Source organism: Mercenaria mercenaria, chromosome 9 (genome assembly GCF_021730395.1).
Source record: "Mercenaria mercenaria strain notata chromosome 9, MADL_Memer_1, whole genome shotgun sequence".
In the NCBI taxonomy this organism is placed as follows: domain Eukaryota; kingdom Metazoa; phylum Mollusca; class Bivalvia; order Venerida; family Veneridae; genus Mercenaria; species Mercenaria mercenaria.
Genome location: NC_069369.1, coordinates 46,360,045 through 46,379,761, shown reverse-complemented (window position 1 = coordinate 46,379,761; position 19,717 = coordinate 46,360,045). Strand labels below are relative to the sequence as shown.

Genomic DNA, 19,717 nt, shown 5'->3' with positions numbered 1-19,717 from the left:
AGTACATCACGTGTCTGATAGACAGGCGGATACTTTTTAAATCTTCCTACATTGAGCAAGAGATAGTTATAAATGATCACCAAAATATTATTGTGACAGAATTTTACTTGATTGACTCTGAAAAGAGCGAAGAAAAAAGTCGCTTGAAGAAGTGAACTGCACCTTATCCTCTTAGTTTCGTACACTGTTCCTTACCATCAGACAAAAAACTGTGTAATTTAAAATTACGACTTTTAATCGGCTCCAGACTAACCATGATGGAAATATATGAAATATCACTTCTTATCAGAAAAAAATAGCTCACAACTATTTGAATAATTAGGGAAAAAAGACCATTTTTGCTAATCGCACTATTCCTTATCCCGTGTTTTCAGGAGGATTTTCTATCGATTCAAATCCCATGACCAGCATTCCAGACAAATTACAGCTCTGTTTCCAAAGTTAAAGGTACCGACAGATAGAAAAAACAGTGGAGCAGGTTGATAGCCATGCGTCATGGTCTAGAAATCTTTGAAAAAGATAAAAAGTAAGAAAAACTCACATTTTCAGTTTTGGCCGCCATTTTGTTTCGGTGGTAAGGAGTAGATCGAATACCCCCCTTGAAGGCAAGGCGTTCCAGTATCTGATCGTGCGGGGGGAAAAGGAGTTCATATGATAGACTATTGTGTTCTTGAAGATGGAATGATAAAGTTTAAATTTCTAGAGGCTGTCAGGTGGTTATGATCTACAGAGACGAGGTTGTGTGATATTTTATACAACATAATTAAAGATGCATGTATTCTTCTCTGTTCTAATGTCTGCCATTTAAGAATTTCAAGCATTGATGTTACGCTGCTTTGGTATGAGTAATCATTCATAACATAGTATATGCCAGCATATTTAGTATAGCTAGTTAAATGGCATGTTTCCAAATAGATACACGCGTCTGCGAAAGTATAAAATCTATAAATTTACATGGTTTCAAATGGATGAAATTCAGATTTGAGTGTATGGACTTTGCTAACGTTACATGTGTTTTTCTTCAAAATCACAGGCTGAAATTTATTGTCTCGCATATGGTATGAATAAATAAAGATCATTTGTGAGTTACAGACATTTTTGCCGGTCGCGTTTTGCATTAACAGGTAAAATCATAGCCAACAGTCTGTCAGAAATGACAGAAACTCACAAATACAAACTCATTGAGTATATACTTTGTTACTGTTAAATTGCAACTATCCGATTACAAATACAAATGCCATTTTGTCAAGTGCAAGAGCAATTATTCTGCTGTTACTGACTGAATCCAATGTCAAGTCTGCACATGCACACCTTTATCTTGTGAAGTTTCAAAAGTTTTGCAAGTTATTATACCTCTTGGATACGTGACAGTCCATTACATCAAAGTCAAGGCCTACAATAGGCTAAAATTTAGCTCTTACTGATGGAATCTTAGGTTGAATATTCAGATGCAACTATTTTTTCCTAACAAATATTTTCATTTAGTCTTTTTGGTTACTTTAGGATATCTATATAGTTCCAGTTCTTACTTTAGGAAACATTTTTTTTCAAGAAACCTCTAGTGTTCCAGTTATTAAGTGACAAGTTTATCTATACAAAGTGATTATTTCTGCAAATATAATAACATCTAAATACTGGTTATTACGGTGGCACAGATACGGTGGCACAGAGGTGACATGCACTACCCTTTTTTTTCAATTGCACTTCTCTTTTTTTATGTCGTTCCCACGAGATACTGACTAAAAAGAGAGAAGTGCAATTGAAAAAAGGAGTAGTGCATGTAACCTCGGTGTACGGTGGCACAAAGATGACATGCACTACTCTTTTTTTTAATTGCACTACTTTCTTTATGTCGTTCCCATGAGATACTCGAGGGAACGACTTAGTTTGTCGTGGTTACGAGTTACTAAGTCGTGGGAACGACATAAAAAAAGAAGTGCAATTTTTTTAAAAAAAATATTGCATTGAAAAAAAAAGAATAGCGCAATAAAAAAAGAATAGTGCAATTTAAAAAAGAGTAGTGTATGCTAGCTATGTCGAGGGAACGACTTACTAACTCGTGGGAACGACTTGCTATCTCGTTCCCACGAGTTAGTCAACCCTAACACTGTATGTGGGCCCATCTCCGGTTGGTCTTTGTCTCATCCAGAGTCAATCCGCCCGAACTCGGTCTGGTGGTGTTTAGAGTGGGTCAAACCCTCCATCTGTTAGTATCAGTCATTCCGTCGGTAAAAGTATTGTATATCGACGGCTTAGGATCAAACACGGACACTGTCCGTGGACCCAGATCTTGGTGGTTTTTGTCGCATTCGGAATCATTCCATCCTAACTCGACCTAATGAGGTTGGAGTCAAACTCTATCCAGGGGGATCGTTCCCGCTACGCTCCCACAAGTACGTGCATGTGAATTGTAAAGGAACGCAACTCTGGATAGAGATTGAGTTGGAGTGTGTTGCACCCCAAGTTGTATGTGTCTTTTCGTTAGGAATACTTTGGTATGCCGACGGCTTAGACACATAACGACCCAGAACTCTTATGTTGGTCGTACCTGGCTGGTTTTTGTCACCTTTAGAGTCAGTCAACCCGGACTCGACCTAGTAGGGGTTGGAGTGGGTCGAACCCCAGTCGGGTGGTATGAACTGGTCCGTCGGGAATGCTCTGGCATACCGACAGCAGAGGTCCGAAAGGCCCCTGACAAATTATGTGGACTCGTGTCCGGCTGTTTTTGTCACCTTCAGTCAATCTGCGGTTGGAGAGGGTGGGACCACTCGTCGGCTGGTGTTGGTCATTCCATCGGAAATACTCGTGATTGCCGACGGCGGAGGACAGAACGTGAACCAGACACTGTCTGTGGGTCAATTACTGGCTGCGTTTTGCCGAGTCAATCCCTCCGGACTCGACCTGGTGAGCGTTGGAGAATGTCGGATCCCTTGTCGAATGGAGTCGTTCCCTCGGGATACTCCGGTATAGCGAGGGAGGATGTCCGAAAATGGACCTGGACAATATAATATAAGGTGACAACAATCAGCCGGAGGCGGGCGTACGTATAGGTGACATTTCAGGCCTCTTTCGTCGCCATACCAGAGTATTCCCGACGGAACGACTCATACCAACTGACCGGGGGCCCAACCAACTCCAACTCACATTAGGTCTAGTACGGGTGGATTTAACACCAAAGGCGACTCAAACCAGCCGGAGATTGGCCTACATGCAGTGTCAGAGGGTATATGGGGCCTCTACCGTCGGCATACCAAAGCAAGCCCTTACGGAACGTCTCATACCAACTGACTTGGGGTCGAACCCCCACCAGGTCAAGTTCGGGCAAATTGAATCTGAAGGCGACAAAAACCAGCCGGATATCGGCCCACATATAGTGTAATTGGCATACCAAAGCATCCACGACAGAAGGGCTTCTACCACTTAATAGGGAGTCCAACCCACTCGAGTTAATGCGGATTGACTCAGAAGGCGAAACTTACCAGCCATATCTGGGACCACACAGTGTCCAAGTTTGCTCCTCGGTCGTCCATGATGATCACAGGTATAATAAGTATAACAAACAATTTGATTGGCTGACTAACTCGTGGGAACGAGATAGCTATGTCGTGGTAACGAGTTAGCTATGTCGTGCGAACGACTTACTATGTCGTGGGAACGAGATAGCAAGTCGTTTCCACGACATAGCTAACTCGTTCCCACGAGTTAGTAAGTCGTTCCCTCGACATAGCTAGCATGCACTACTCTTTTTTTTATTGCACTATTCTTTTTTATTGCACTATTCTTTTTTTTTATTACACTACTCCTTTTTTTATTGCCGTACCCTTTTTGTTTTTCAATGCAATACCATTTTTTTAATTGCACTTTTCTTTTTTTATGTCGTTCCCACGACTTAGTAACTCGTTACCACGACATACTAAGTCGTCCCCTCGAGTTAGTATCTCGTGGGAACGACATAAAAAAAGAGAGAAGTGCAATTAAAAAAAAAAGAGTAGTGCATGTCACCTCTGTGCCACCGTAAAATAATGTTACGTACTCAATTTTATTATTCGTCAGTATTTAAAAGATCAACGCTTAAAACATTGTCATGACGTCACTCCTTTGATCTCGCTGTACTGTATTTTTAATATTGGACTGCTTTCAATGGGACTTAGAACAGTATTTTCCACGTGGAGTCCAATATTTTTTTTAATATTGGACTGTGTTTTTAATATTGGACTGCACGAGGAAAACGATTTATATACAGAATCAATGTCTTCGTGTAGTCCAATATTTATCAATACATGTAGCGTAATTCCATATAGAAATATTGTAATCAAATGAAAACAGTCCAATAAGATAACACAGTACTGATAATAAAAAGATAAATTAATATCAAAACTAAATTTTATGTATAGATGTAGATGCATAATATATCTGGACAAAATCGCAAAATTTTATAAATAGCATTATACATACATGTATTTTGCATGCGTCTACGTAGTCTTACTCCCTAAACGACGACTTCCTAGAGCAACAATTTCTTCAGTATTGTTCACGTTTCCAGTTTTAAAAAATGTGCAAGACTTTATTGCTCTCTGTTTAAAAAGCAGTTTTATAAGACCAATCATGATAGTTCTTTGAGGCCGTACTGTCAATGGTCTTTACGATTTTGTTAAGTTTAAATGAAATGTCATTAATACTTTTCAAGTAATGCTCCGGACAAGCCTTATTTTGTATAATAAAGGGAGATAATCCAAAAGCTAGGTAAGGTAGAGTTATGGTTCTTTGACACTGCTCTTTGATTGCTCTATGATTATGTGAAATTTTAATAAAATGCCGTTAATACTTCTCAAGTTATACTACGGGCGGACGGACGGAAAGACGGACAAAGTGTCAACCATATGCTCGCCCTCCGGTAAGCGTAAAAATAATAGTAATAATAATTTACGATTTACGAAAATTAAGTGAAGCATTGCATCCTCGTATACATAGCTCATTTTTTGTTATGTCACATTCCACATTTTCTGAATTTATCCGTACATCTGTACATAGAAAAAACTAAAGAAATGCTTACACGTTAATGTTCATGTAAACCCATGAAAATGATATGGGCCGCGCGGTGGGAAAACCAACATAGTGCGTTTGCGACCAGCATGGATCAAGACCAGTCTGCGCATCCACGTAGTCTGGTCAGGATTCATACTGTTCAATAACAGTTTGTCTAATTGCAGTTCAAAGTGAATGATATCAAATATATTTTTCAGTATTCCAGTTGGGTCTACATTAAACATCCATTGTAATAATAACATAAATAAGAGTAGCTTCGAGTGCATAAATAAAATTCATCTTGAAAGCAAGTTTTCCCTAGTTTTCAGCTTCCGCCTCGCCACTATGCGTCGTTTATTAATCAGTTAAAAGGAACGAAAATAATATCACAAGTTTAGTATGATTTGGACTTACCGGTAGCTGTATCCGATAATATATTAAATTATGTCTGTTCTGTAACTCTTCTTGCACTAAATTTGAAGATTTTCGGGCAAATTCATGTACAACCCAACAAAAACTGTCATTGAACTAATAAATCACAACAGTATATTGCCAGGCGTGTAAACAAACAACCCATTTCCCCATTTAGTGCACATGCAGCATTCATTTTCTCCAGCTGTCCGATTCCAACTACGCTTTCAGTGAAACATTATCCTAATCCGTCATACCCTTGTAAATTTTAACACAAAGAACGTTTCCTTGTACACACTTAAATAAAAAGAACATAATCACCATGAATTAAAATAAATCCAGTTTTTTGTTTCTAAAATGTCACAAAATTTCTTTCCTCCCGCCGCCACTCATGAGAATACTACTGCTTCAATCTGACTAAAGTACTTGATCTTCTAAACGAAGACCTGAGAACGACCCGTTCACATTCGTCTTCTGTATATTTTGGATTTCCAATATTGCTATTTTTATTTTCGCAAATCTGTTTTCGTTTGAACCAATCAGACAACTTGTTCGAATGTCAAAGAGTAAGAAAAATTTGCAGTTAATCCGGGGCTCGAACCCGGGACCTCTCGCTTACAGAGCAAGTGCCCTACCGACTGAGCTAACTGGCTATCTAACATATTCTGACATAAAAATTGTTGATATCAAAAACCAAGGCTTTTAAAGCTTGCAGAATGTTGTAAGTTAGCTTTTGATTGGCTAGCGGAAGGGTTGTCAGCGTAATAGGAGATGTACTTTAGTCAGATTGACTACTGCTTATTCCGTACATCAGTGTACATGTGTAAACACAATAAATAGCATCACGAGAATCCCAGGCTAACGAAAGTCCAATATTACGAAGGCGAGAAACCCGAGAAAAACGCAGTCGTGCATTATGAGAAAAACGTGCGTAAAATAGTCATGAGGATCTACAGAGTATTTTATAATCATATAGCAACTGTTATTAAATGCGGTAAAATGAATAAAAACTGAATTATTTTAAAAATATTTTACGTCAATGGTTTATACGTAATTTTTTGATTGGTTATCTCATTAAAACAATGTTTTAAGTAAGATATAAGCCCCAAACGATCCAATATGTAAAATACTGGACGATCCTCAGCGCTAACGCGCTTCGGACAGTCCAGTATTTTACATATTGGATCGTTTTCGTCTTAATGGTTAGTTAATGAATAACAACTGAGGTAATCTTATTTTGCAGGTCATTCTTAGTTCGAACGTAAAGGTGTGTACCTTGAAATGATACTATCTAACCCGCTGTAACTTGATCTTCACTTTTTCGCCCGTTTAAATTTTTAAGTAGAAAAAAATATCGTCAAATATTGCATATTTCTCTATTGTTATTTATCTGTTACCCGGAGTTTTTGTCAGTCTTGATATTCCTGGTACATCAAGTTGTGTACCGTTCAGTTGTCAAAATATTCGGATAAAATCCGTTAAAACGTTGAAAAAATCCCGAACTGACTTAACTTCCCGGTCAGGACACATATACAGGAATATATTGAATTGATGTATGACATAGAATACTTCAGTTACACAAAGACTATTAAAACCTGATTACAAAGACAAAACAATTTATATTTCTGGAGGCTTCTAACGGTTATTTCAGAAAAATATTAAGGAACGTTTATTTTTTGAGTACATGCCAGAGTGAACGTATAATAATAATAATTATAATAATAATAATACAGTGTTCTCATCAATTACAAAAGACTTTACAAACCTTGGCGTTCTGTACCATCTCCAACATGTTTTCGAGAAAAAAGATTGCTATTAAGTTTTAGCAAAGTATTTGATATATTGAGCCATGAGAAAGACCTGTTTAAAATCCATAACTGTGGTATACGTGGTTAAACCATGAAGTGGATTAAGACCTTCCTCGACAACCGGCCTTAATCTGTAATCCTAAATGGTACAAGTTCAGAGCCCATACTTGTCTCTTCTGGAGTTCCGCTTAGGCCCTTGCTCTTCCTTGTATATACATAAATGACCTCGCACAAAATATCCCGTCTAAAGTGCGTCCATTCGCAGATGACACTGCAATATACATGTCACTTACTTCTGTCAGACAATCGAATACCCTCCAAAACGACCTAAAACACTACAAAAATGTGGGAGTTACACTGGGATAACAAGGCAGTCACGCCATTATCATCCGCTGTCTTACAGGTTAATCTCTGCAACCACTGACTACTACAAATACTCCTTTTCCCCAGGACTATAATCCTATGGAATAATCTTCCACCAGATATTCCCTTCCGTCCAATCCTTGAGCAGTTCAATACCCCGTTATACTTCACCATAACCTTGCTCTTCACCTCTTTTTTATCTTTTAAATCACTAACAAATTTTCCCTTCCCTTTTATTTGGCCCGATTTTCTTTCATTTTCTACAGACAATCTTGTGGCTTGACGCCCACGAAAGTATCAACGTAGCTGTAAAGGGTTAGACAGTATCGGAAGATAGATAGATAATAACAAAAACAATAACAATAACAATAACAATAACAACAAACAACAACAACATAACAATAACAACAACAAACAACAACAACAATAATAATGATAATAATAATAATATTTTGTACTCGCACCATCCAGACACGGGTTTCCAAAGAAGTTAAAATTGACATCGTCTAAATATCCCATGATGATAAATATAATGTCAATAGTGTTTTATAACAAAAACTGAGTGTTTTTCAAAGCAACGTTAATTTATGTTTTGACGATGACGTTTTGACATTTTAAAAGTAACGTCATCAACGTCGTGTGGTCTTGGTTACACGACGTCAGTTTTGTTTGCGGTGTCTTACCAGTAGGGCAAGGATTCAATTTCAGAAGAGTGTAACATTTAAAATGTACCAACAACACTGAAAAATCTATGGTAAGTGCATATTTGTTTTCACTATATCTACAACTAGATGGTTAATTTAATTTGTGTCTGAATTTTAGATGATGCCCTTTATTTTCATTGTTGACTTTTTATCACATTCAAGCTCAAGTCTATGGGATTCTGAAGTAGAGTGTTCGGAAGTTTGCGTTTTTATCTTTCATCTCGTGGCTACGAGATAAGTAACCCATGGGTTCATCGAATTATTCCTGTACATGTTTTTACTGCCAACACAAGAAATGGAAAACAAATTTTCATTTAATTTTGTATACTCGCCGCAAAAAATCAATGAAGAGTTAAGTAAGAGCACATTCTTGAAGGGTATAAATTTGGATTGTGGAATATTTGGTAGATAGGGGCTGATTGAATAAAAAAAAAGATGCCGAGATACGCAATGACGGGAAAATAAAAAAAAATATATGAAAGGTGTGGATGGAGGTTGCTCGGCGGGGGATATGGTGAAGGGATATTACGAACAGACACTATATAGAAAGACAAGAATCTAAAAGTTGAAAAATAGATACTAAGAGACAATATCTAGAAACACAAGACACTTACTAGTGCCAAATATGGCAGCTACCAGTTCCATTTTTACCTCTTTGACGCGGCCAGGGATCGAACCCAAGATATACCACACCCAACGTTGATACTCTACCACTGAGCTATTGAGGCGGTTTATGTGTGTATAAGGGAGGGATGGTAGTGTGGGTTGGAAGGCTGGTGACGAGATACTAAGAGACACACAAGTCACGGAAAACAGAACTATGGGGATGGTGTGGTTGTGGTGGGATGTGGTGATTTGGGTGGGGTTGGGCACTGGCACCAGATCAGAAAGAAAATGCCTCCGTACGTGTTATACCCTACCCCTAGGTATTCTATAAGAACCATGGTCGTGAACGGGATATTATACTAACCCGTTTCAATCGTACATTTCTCAACTTAAACGCGCAGTTCGGTGAATGGGTATGTAGCATATTGAACAAGCGATAATTTATCTTCCATCGTGCACCAGTCACATTATCTCAATATTCCATATTGCTGAGATTATCAACATATTTTATGCTTTCGTCAACGTTACAGAAAAAACTTGCTTGACCTTCCCTAATGAACATCCGGTCTAGAGGTCACGACAGTGTGCACATGTTTGGCGAAACGTAAACAAACAAAAACAGAATTTAAAAAATCACAATTTTACACTAAAACTCGAAATGATGAATGAAAATCATCTTGTATACGATATTAATTTGAAATCGTACATTGGTCTGCATCTGTTTGTTTATTTTATTCATTTTGCACATTAATGCTGCATTTTCACATTTTAGCGAACGTGTAGTAAAGTGACGATTGACATACATTTTCACAAACAGCCAATCAGAATGGTTTTTTAATCTAGAACGGAACTTCACCAGGGAAGTTCAAGCAAGTTTTTTGTGTTACGTTGAAATTACATAAAACTAAGATAAGATGTATTAAAGAAATGCGACCGGCGGTACTCAATGGAAGATAAATTACCACTTGTTTGATATCCATAGTACACATTTACCGCACTGCGTGTTTTAGGTTTGAAATGCGCGATTGAAACGGGTTAGTATATTTTCCCGTTCATGACCATGGTTCTTATAGAATACCTAGGGGTAGGGTATAACACGTACGGAGGCATTTTCTTTCTGATCTGGTGCCAGTGGGGTTGGGATTGACATGATACTGAGGAACAAAAGAAAGAAATACGAGCAACTGTAAAAACAACCTTTTTGGATGGGGTGGGGATGGGTAGGAGAGGTTATGCGAGGGGTAAGTGGGTTGACAGTATACAAAATATATTGGTAGGGATGTGAGAGGTGATGGGGCTGCAGACAAAATGACGGACACGCATGTATGGACAGCATTTCTATATACCCCGCTTCCACTTTATAGCATAGAATAACAAAATAATTATATTTTCAGAAAATACCAAAGGAACAGATGCTTGAAATATAATTTGTATAAAAATGGTTGCATAATTTCATCAACATCCTTGCAAGAGTAATAGAATTTATGTCATCCAATTTGTACTATGTTGGCAATGTCATTCAGTGTGTATTATTTTAGCAATGTCATTCAGTTTGTATTATTTTGGCAATGTCATTCAGTTGTGATGTGCAGGTACTAAGATACAGTGACAATCGCGAACAGAATATTGTTGAAAAAATAAGAGAGAAAAATATAGCTAATTACAAAAAGGGGAACATTACGTCATTCTGTTTTTGTTACTATTACGAATAGCTGTGCTTAACCTATTTTGTTGTGATGTGTAAGTTATTGAGATACTAATTTGCTGAAAATTGCAAACGGAATTTGTTGAAAAAAAGTGGCCAAGTTAAAAAAACGGACCAAGTTTCATCAACATGAAAAAAAGAGTTACGGAACTTATGTCTTATGTTTATAGCTCTGGTGACTTTCGTCACAGCGAGCTAATAAGTTCTCCTACTTGTATGTTTTGTTCAGAAGCTGTTTTTTTTTATTCAAAAAACAATTCTGCTGTCTAAGTTCCAGACTGTCTGAAAAACCAATCAAATTCCTTAAATTCATTAATTGCGGGAACACCAACAGGGAAGGTAGGCTATAGTTTGTAGCTTGCTTTTTGTCGTTTTTTTTTTTTTTGTTTTTGTTTTTTTTTCTTTTTAAATATCTGTTCTCTAGAGAGAAGATGTAGTTGAAGACCTTTTACATGTTTTCAATTCTCTATGAGTAAAAATTATCAAATATATTTTTCACCGACTAAAAAAATGGTAAAATTTGTTTAAAACCATTGAAAAATATGTTTAAACAAAATATCATTTATTTCTGATGATCATTTCGCGGCTAAAATAATCGAGAAAAATAATTAATTCATCGTGCACTCGGTAAAAGATTTAACTTACTTCTTTTTTGAAAATTATGCAGTTTATGTAAAAATCATAGAATATAAGCTTCTTTCTTCATAACAGAAACAAAAGTACTGCGCATATGATACTGGCGGTATCAAAAGCAAAATTTATTAGCACTAAATATCTTTTCTTTCTCTTTCTTTCTTTCTTTTTTTTCTTGCAAGAATTTGTCTATTAGAGGCCGACTTGGTGTCAGACTTGTTTGCTTTGTATGAAAATGCTTTATCTTGTTTCGGACTTTGAAGGCCCTTTTTTCAAAGTATATAAATGAAATGTTTCCTTTTTTCATGTGCGATATTTTTTGTTTATAAATGATACGCAATCTAATTGGACGAGGCAAAGCTCTGCAATACTAAATAAAAACGTTTTTCAAGAAACCTGGCACATGGATACTTTACAATATGGAGAATATGCACGTTCATTTATTTCATTGTTAACGCAACAAATGTGGTTGGTATGGAAACAAATAGTCTAAAAATATGACCAAAAAGTTGCTGAGTGTGATCTTAATATGTTAACTTTAAAAGTACATTTTAATAAACCTTAGTTAACGGACAGACGGCAATATAAAGGACATACACCTAATTCTATTTCGTAGCTTGGTAACAAATGTGGTTCTGTACAAGTATAAGATTATTTTTTTTTAAAACTTAATTGGTTCATGGATAGATGGTAATATGAAGTATATGCATATTTTTTTGGTAACATATGTGGTTACTATGGTTACAAATATTCCAAAATATGTCAAATGGGGATGTTGCAGTAGCTAAAAAAAAACAGGATTTTTTTTTCTTTTATTCTTTTTCCTTTGTTAGTTCGTCCGATTTTAATGTAACATGAAACATAGATACTGTAGAGTGCATTATGTAGACTGCGTTCTTCATCTTATTCTATCCGTTTTACGTCCGTTCGTTTGTCCGTCTGTCCGTCTGCCTGCCTGTCTGACTGTCAGTTCCTTAACTTTAAAAGGTGTAATGTTTTTCATGTAACCGGATTTAAAGACAGTTGGTTATTTAGAGACTTCTACATGTCCTTCGGTTTAGTTACACTATAAAAATAGCGTTCTGCAGCAGCAAATATTATTAAACCCCTTCTAGTAGGGTACTTTTATTACTGGACATTAGTCCTGTCTTTAACTTACGTTTACCAAATTTCTTAATATGCATAAATCTATCCAGTTTTAATACATGATACAAGCAGTACTTCAAAGATAAACAAGAGGGCCATGATAGCCCTATATCGCTCACCTGAGTTTAGTTGTTTGCCTGAGCAAATTTCTTTGCTATTTAAAGCTTCAAAAAAAAAATCGAGGTGAGTAAGTCACGGTAGAGATTATTCAAAAGATTTTATATTACAGGTGCTCCAAACTTTAAAAAACAAGAAAATAGGTCAGTTGGTCAGTGTTAAGAATATTAAAGATGAGTATTGAAATCTGTATTAAAAGTTATACATATAGTTCAGATTTCTATGCTGTACCTTCAAAAACAAGAAAGAAGGTCAGTAGGTCAGGGTTAAGAATACTGAAGATGAGTATTGAATTCTGTATTAAAATAAATAAGTCTATGTAAAACAATGGACCACCAGGGCGTGGCCTATATTGGCCCCAGGGTCATGCTTTGAAAAATCTTGGTAGAGAACCACTAGAGCATGACACATACCAAATACTTAAGCTCTGGGCCTTTTGGTTTCATAAAGTAATTTTTAAAAGGGTTTCCTTATATATAAGCCAATGTAAAAACTGTTGACCCCGGGGCGAAGTCAAGTTTGACCCCAAGGTCATGATTTGAACATTCTAGATAATGACCACTAGACAATACTTAATACTAAACACCAAATATCTAAGGTCTGGACCTTATGTTCCTGGACAAGAATTAAAAAAAAAAGATTTTTCATCTGTAAGTCAATGTAAAACAAGGGACCCCCGGACGTTGCATATATTGACCCCAGGGATCTTGGTAGAGAACCACATACTAAATATCTAAGGTCTGGCTCTAATGGTTTAAGACAAGATTTTTTAAAAGGGTTTTCTCTATACAAGTCTATTTAAACAATGTGCTCCCGGGACAGGGCCAGTTTTAAGCCCAGAAGGATTATTTGAACAATCTTGTTAAATGACCACTAGATGATGCTACATAACAAATATCAAAGCCATAGGCTCTTTAGTTTTGGACAAGAAGAGTTTTAAAGGTTTTCCTTTCGGTTGCCATGGCAATCAGATTTCTGTATGGAATTCAGTTCTTTGAACATTTTTTAAAAAAGACCACCCAAGGAACAAGGAACATTCCTCTGAACATTTCATCAAAATTGGCCTGGTGGTTTAGGAGGAGATGTTGTTTAAAGGAAAATGTGGACGGACGGTGAGCGATCACAATAGCTCACCCCGAGCATTTTATGCTCAGGTGAGCTAAAAAAAATAGAAATCAAAGAACTTGAAGAAGCTACATAACCTGTTTTTTTAGTTTTAGTAGAATGTACATGTACATCAAAGTAATGTAAACAGTTTATCTTGTCAGCCTCTAATATTAATCTATTCCATTTCTTTTTTTTTTTACCTCGGGTAATAGTTTCGACTATCGGCCAGCAAGCCACTCAGTAAGTGTATAATATCACCACTAACTTGTACTTGGTTTATACAGAGCTTTAGTGCACATCATTCGTTTATTCCTAAAATGAACATTTCCTTTCTGTTTCCAGCGTTATGGTAGCTTAAAAGAGAAGAAAGAGTGAATGAGCTATGATCTCGTCAAAGGACGACATCGGTCTCACAAAACGGTCATCAGCAGAAGATCACGTGATTAAATCGCCACGTGACGTGTCTGTTGTTGATCACAACCATGCTACTGATCTAGTATGTGGACGTGAGTCTCCTGTGGTCATTAGTACAAGAATAAAAAAATGTACGTATTGTTTAAGTTCATTTTTTAAAAGGTAGTTCGTTTGATCATTTGATTCATATGAAACCAGTTCTCACTAGCGCCACCAAAATCGCTTCATAGATATACAATGTATATAATGTTTTTGAATAAGGGCGCCTAGGTAAACGTATGCCATTAAGATTTACCAGCAAGTTTCCAGAATCAAATTAAAATTTCAGCTTTAGTGACCGAGTCTGATTCATATGTGACCATTTTTGTCAATATTGATTGTTTTTAGGATAACGAAACAATTAGTTCATTCTATATATTATCGTTTCGCCAAAAATAGAATACATTTTTTTTGTATATCATTTTTGATTTTCCTGTCTAGCATGGAACACAGAAAACAGGCATTACTCTATTTTTGCAGACAATCTTCAGAACAACAATGAGCCGTCATTTAACGCCAATTCAAGACTGATGAATTCTAGAGCGTACGCCCCTCTTCCGTTCACAAAGTTTAACGTACCACTCACGAAGACTGAATATAAAGCGAAACATAAAGTAGATGTTGCCACTCGAGACAGTGAAAGTTTTGTAGGTATTGAAACTCAGTCTCTCGCGCATTTCTTACTTAATTCAACCTGGATTTATTCACCTGTACCCTACAACAGATATAGCAACTCGTATTCTCCAGTTAACTGGCCCCGGGAGAGACCAGTACAAGCCAATGGTCAAGAAGTGAAACCGATGACCAATCAAAAGGCAGATGATATACTGATGTTAGAAACTGATGTCCCCGCATCGAAAGTCAACAGTGTCAGGAATTCTCCTGTTCCAGATGTGAAGGGTAATCCAAATACGATAAAGATTTTCATTTATTCTTTTTATTTAAACTGGCTCAGAGACAAGCATTTTTCCATGCTACACCGTTTTCTTCAGAGCATAATAGTAGTTAAAATTCATTTGAACTTTTTAAAATCATAGAAGTTAACACACCTTCATGTACATATTCTAAATTATAAATTAAACAAGAGGGCCAAGATGGCCCTAGGTCGCTTACCTGAGAAACACATCATAAGAGTGTAAACATGTTTCCCAGATGACCCATATTTGAACTTGGCCTAGATTTCATCAAGGCTATCATTCTGACTAAATTTTATGAATATCCTGTACAAAATGCAGCCCCTATTGCGAACACAAGGTTTTTCTTTAATTTGACGGGGTGACCTAGTTTTTTACCCTTGATGACCCATATTCAAACTCGATATTGATTTCATCCAAACAAACATTCTGATCAAATTTCATGAATATCTGGTGTAAAATGCAGCCCCTATTGCATACACAAGTTTTTTCTTTGATTTGACCTAGTGTCCTAGTTTTTGACCCTAGATGACCCATATTTGAACTTGACCTAGATTTTATCAAGGCAATTATTCTGACCAAAATTCATGATCAATTGAAAAATACAGCCCGAATTGCATACTCAAGGTTTTTCTATGATTTGACATAGTGACCTAGTGTTTGACCCCAAATGACCCATTTTCAAACTTCGCCTAGACTTTATCAAGGTTATCATTTTGACAAAATTTCATGAAGATCAGATGAAAAATACAGCCTCTATCGCATACACACCTTTTTTCTTTGATTTAATCTAATGACCTAGTTCTTGTCCCCAGATCACCTACTTTTAAACTAAGCCTAGATTTTATCAAGGTAATCAGTCTGACAAAAATTCATGAAAATCAGTTGAAAAATACAGCCTCTATCGCATACACAAAGTTTTTCTTTGATTTGACCTAGTGGCCTAGTTTTTAATCCCAGATTTAACCCTTAGCCTGCTGGCGGCAAGTGATTCTGCCTTTGCGACCAGTGCAGACCAAGATCAGCCTGCACATCCGTGCAGTCTGATCATGGTCTGCACTGTTCGCTATTCAGTTAGTAAATTTTCAGTAAACTCCCCTTCGAATAATAAATGGTATTGCCCAAATTGAATGATGGACCAGTCCATTTTAGAAATTTAGCAGGGTAAGGGTTAAAAACCTCTTAGTGTAGTAATTACTGAGGAAAAGAATGGAGAGGGCGTTGTCCCAGGAAGTGCAAATAAAGACGGAAGATCATTAATTGACCATTTTATTTGAAAATTGAAAATGTGAAGTAATTTTTAGCATTGCTAAGTACCTGCATACAAAACTTCTATATTTTCTTTTGATATATTCACATAATTTTCATTTTACCTTCCAGTTTCTAAAGAAATACAGGAACTTAGAAAGGTTCACGAATTACACTTGAAGGAAAAAGAAGAATTGGAAAAAGTGATTAAAAAACGAGAGTATGACATAAACAGACAGTTGAGGTACATATTGCATTTTTATACGCCCGTCTCTAAAAGAGCGGGGCATAGTATGTAAAAACACGTGGCGGCGAGTGGCGGGCGGGCGGTCGGCGACCAAAAGCATGTCCGCTCTCTAAGTCGAACAGTTTTCATCCGATCTTCGCCAAACTTGCTGACAATGTTTGTGGGCATAGTATCTCGGCAAAATTCGATAACCACCTAAATCGCCCGAGGCACTCTTGGATTATGGCCCTTGAATTACTCGAAAAACTGCCAATTTAGCCTTGTCCTTTCTCTAAATCGAACAGTTTTCGACCGGTCTTCATCAAACTTGCTGACAATGTCGGTGGGCATCATATCTCGGCCAAGTTTGATAACCAGCCAAATCGCTTAGGCACTCTTGGATTATGGCCCTTTAATTACTCGAAAAACTGCGAATTTAGCATTGTCTGCCCTCTTAAGTCAAACAGTTTTCATCCGATCTTCACAAAACTTGGCGACAATGTTTTTGGGCATAGTATCTCGGCAAAGTTCGATAACCACCCAAATCGCCCCGGATACTCTTGGATAATGACCCTTGAATTTACGTAACTGAATATTTAGACGGGCGTATTTTGTGACAGTCTGCCGCTCTTGTTTCATTTTGACTGGCTATTGAATTTATTCAACATTCTATTGCTTTAGACACTTCAACAAAACCCCACAAATTGCACTTTCACTACAAAATTGTAATTGTGTTTTGACGAAATGATAGCTTACGTGAAAGTTTTACATATGTCTGTATTTTATGCAAAATTAATCGCATCAACAATATAGAGAACTCCGTTGCGCAAACGTTGTTTGTTTAAGACATTAAACAGTCTTGACGCATTGACTTAACAAGAAAAATATTTTCTTTCAGAGAGATAGACAAGGCTATGGGATCTGTATATTTAGAACATGCAGAGATAGAAGAGGTAACGGGAGCATTTGCTGATGCAATGAAAGCTTCCACTATTTATAAGGACGAAGCACCACAAGTCAGGGCTCAGCATATAGAGCAAGAGATCATTTCAGACATTTTGTTTGACGAGAATGCAAGGTCGAAAGAGGAGATCCGTGCGCTGTATGATGAAATAAATGAAATACATGAAGGACATGCTGTTGGGTTACAGGGGTTGAAGCAAGATACACAAGAAATAAAATGTGTAGCGGAACTATTAAACAATAAGAATGAAGATCTGAGGACATGCGTTGACGTAGATATCTTAAAACCTCTTAGTGTAGTAATTACTGAGGAAAAGAATGGAGAGGGCGTTGTCCCAGGAAGTGCAAATAAAGACGGAAGATCATTAATTGACCATTTTAAATCGAAAATACCCGCTGGACAATTATCTGCAGTTGAGTTGGCAAGAGTGCTTAATGTTCGTGAGAAAAAATCAAGAATCCCAAAACTACTTGTGCAAACTTATGGGAGCACTTCCAAAAATGATGAAAGACTCAAAGCCTTAAAGCGCAGTTCCGTAATCATGTTTCACAGGAAAAAATACACAAGTCAGAGTAAAAAGTACAAAATAGATACCGATACATTAGACGATCAGAGACACGTAACAAAACCATATACAGATTACTTGGACCCGAATATTGAACTCCGTAGACTGAAGGAAAGATTTGGCTGGGTGGATAAAGAACGATTCAATGAAATAAAACGTTGCAGGGTTAACTTTGAAGAAAGTGAAGACTTGGAAGGAAATACAAGTTGTTGGACAGATGAAAAGCCTTATGCATGCTTCGAAAAGAAGCATGAAACGACCCCTAAATGCTGCAAGAAGAAAGAAATAAGATCGAAGACTGACACTGGATTGAAGGACCGACCGTTCCAAGTCGTAACAAATAAATTAAAAATGATAGTACATTCTAATGCAAGAATTGATAAGTCTGCTTCTAAGAAAGATGTAACGAAAATACCTGTACCCATTAAATGCTGTAACAAAAGTGACTTAACAAACAAAAGAAAGCAACAGTACTACGTGAAGAATACGAAATCAGACATCCCTTCATCAAAGAATGTGCCGACGACTCTGAGGAATGCCAATGGCGTGCCGAGGTCATCATCAGCGTTTGGAAATAAAACTCCTCTCCCGAGCATGAAACAAGCCAACCAAAATAGAAATAACATTCCTTTACCGAGCATAAAGGCAGCCAACCAGAGGAAGGACTTGAATAAAGAATCTGGAAAACATGTGGCTACACGTCATGTTTTACAACCGATAAAACCATCAAAAATGAAACTCCTTTCCAAGCCAGGTAAAAATATAGAACCGGACGATAAATCCACACACATATCAAAGAAACAGGTACCAGAGGCCTCACTTTTACCTACTAAGCTACCTAACCAGAAAACCAGATGTCAGAATGTCAAATTTTCATAGTTCAAAGCATGGTGATAAATTACGAGTGTTATTTGAGAGGGCGTAAATTTACATACCTTTATTGCATCAAGAACTGTTTATCCTGGTTATCATTATTTTAGATGTTATATATTCTGAATGTTTGTGTTATGTGAAAATCTGTTTGAATAAGATATTTTAAAATGATCATGATCTTTTACAAGAAAGAAACCTCATTTTTCTTATTACTTAATGTTTCTGTCTTGTCGCTTCTGTATTGAAATATACAAAATGTACAAGCTAACTCATTTGTTGATTCTTATATAATAGCACCATCTTTGTTCGAAGTATTCCCCAGCAACTATAAGCTAGAATTCAGTTAAACTTCGTAGAAAGCTTTTCTCGCATCATATCGTCTTATTTTGATCGAATGATTTTTTACTTACTGAGTTATTGCCCTTTGATTATTCGACATAAGTAAACAGGCACCATTTCTTGGCCGGATTATTTCTGAGAAACCAGTAGCTGGAATTCAGCGAAACTTAATAGGATTTTTTCACTCCAAAGAGAGGCGCATATTGTCTTCACTTTCCGGGCCAATCATTTTTCATAGAATGCTTTCCTCTCAAAAGGGGATACGCATATTGTCTTCATACTCCGGTCCGATCATTTTTCATTGAGTTGTTGCCCTTTGATTATTCAACATTAGTGAGCTATAGCAACATTTATTGTCCAGAGTATTTCTCAGCAACCTCTTGCTGAAATTCTGCGAAATTCATAGGTAGTTTCACTTACAAGAGAAGATGCGCATATTATCTTCATGTTCCTGTCCGATGATTTTTTCACTGAGTTATCGCCCTTGATTATTTACCATTGGTAAACTTT

General features: G+C 36.9%; 1 protein-coding gene across 1 annotated transcript; it reads left to right on the top strand.

Annotated features, from left to right (window-relative positions):
* The first annotated feature begins 8,238 nt into the window (after positions 1-8,238).
* Positions 8,239-19,136, top strand: LOC123547931 (uncharacterized). Its single transcript, XM_045335177.2, has 5 exons — positions 8,239-8,361; positions 13,968-14,170; positions 14,559-14,978; positions 16,373-16,484; positions 17,365-19,136. The coding sequence occupies exons 2-5, from the start codon at positions 14,008-14,010 to the stop codon at positions 18,872-18,874; spliced, it is 2,205 nt and encodes a 734-aa protein (XP_045191112.2). The 5' UTR covers positions 8,239-8,361; positions 13,968-14,007; the 3' UTR covers positions 18,875-19,136.
* Positions 19,137-19,717: the final 581 nt, after the last annotated feature.

What these genes read in the sequence shown, in the direction of transcription:
- LOC123547931 (XM_045335177.2), top strand. Translation starts at nt 14,008, where the DNA reads ATGATCTCGTCAAAGGACGACATCGGTCTCACAAAACGGTCATCAGCA. An exon ending in TAGTACAAGAATAAAAAAAT is followed by an intron (nt 14,171 to 14,558) that starts GTACGTATTGTT and finishes CTATTTTTGCAG; the next exon opens with ACAATCTTCAGAACAACAAT. An exon ending in GACATAAACAGACAGTTGAG is followed by an intron (nt 16,485 to 17,364) that starts GTACATATTGCA and finishes ATTTTCTTTCAG; the next exon opens with AGAGATAGACAAGGCTATGG.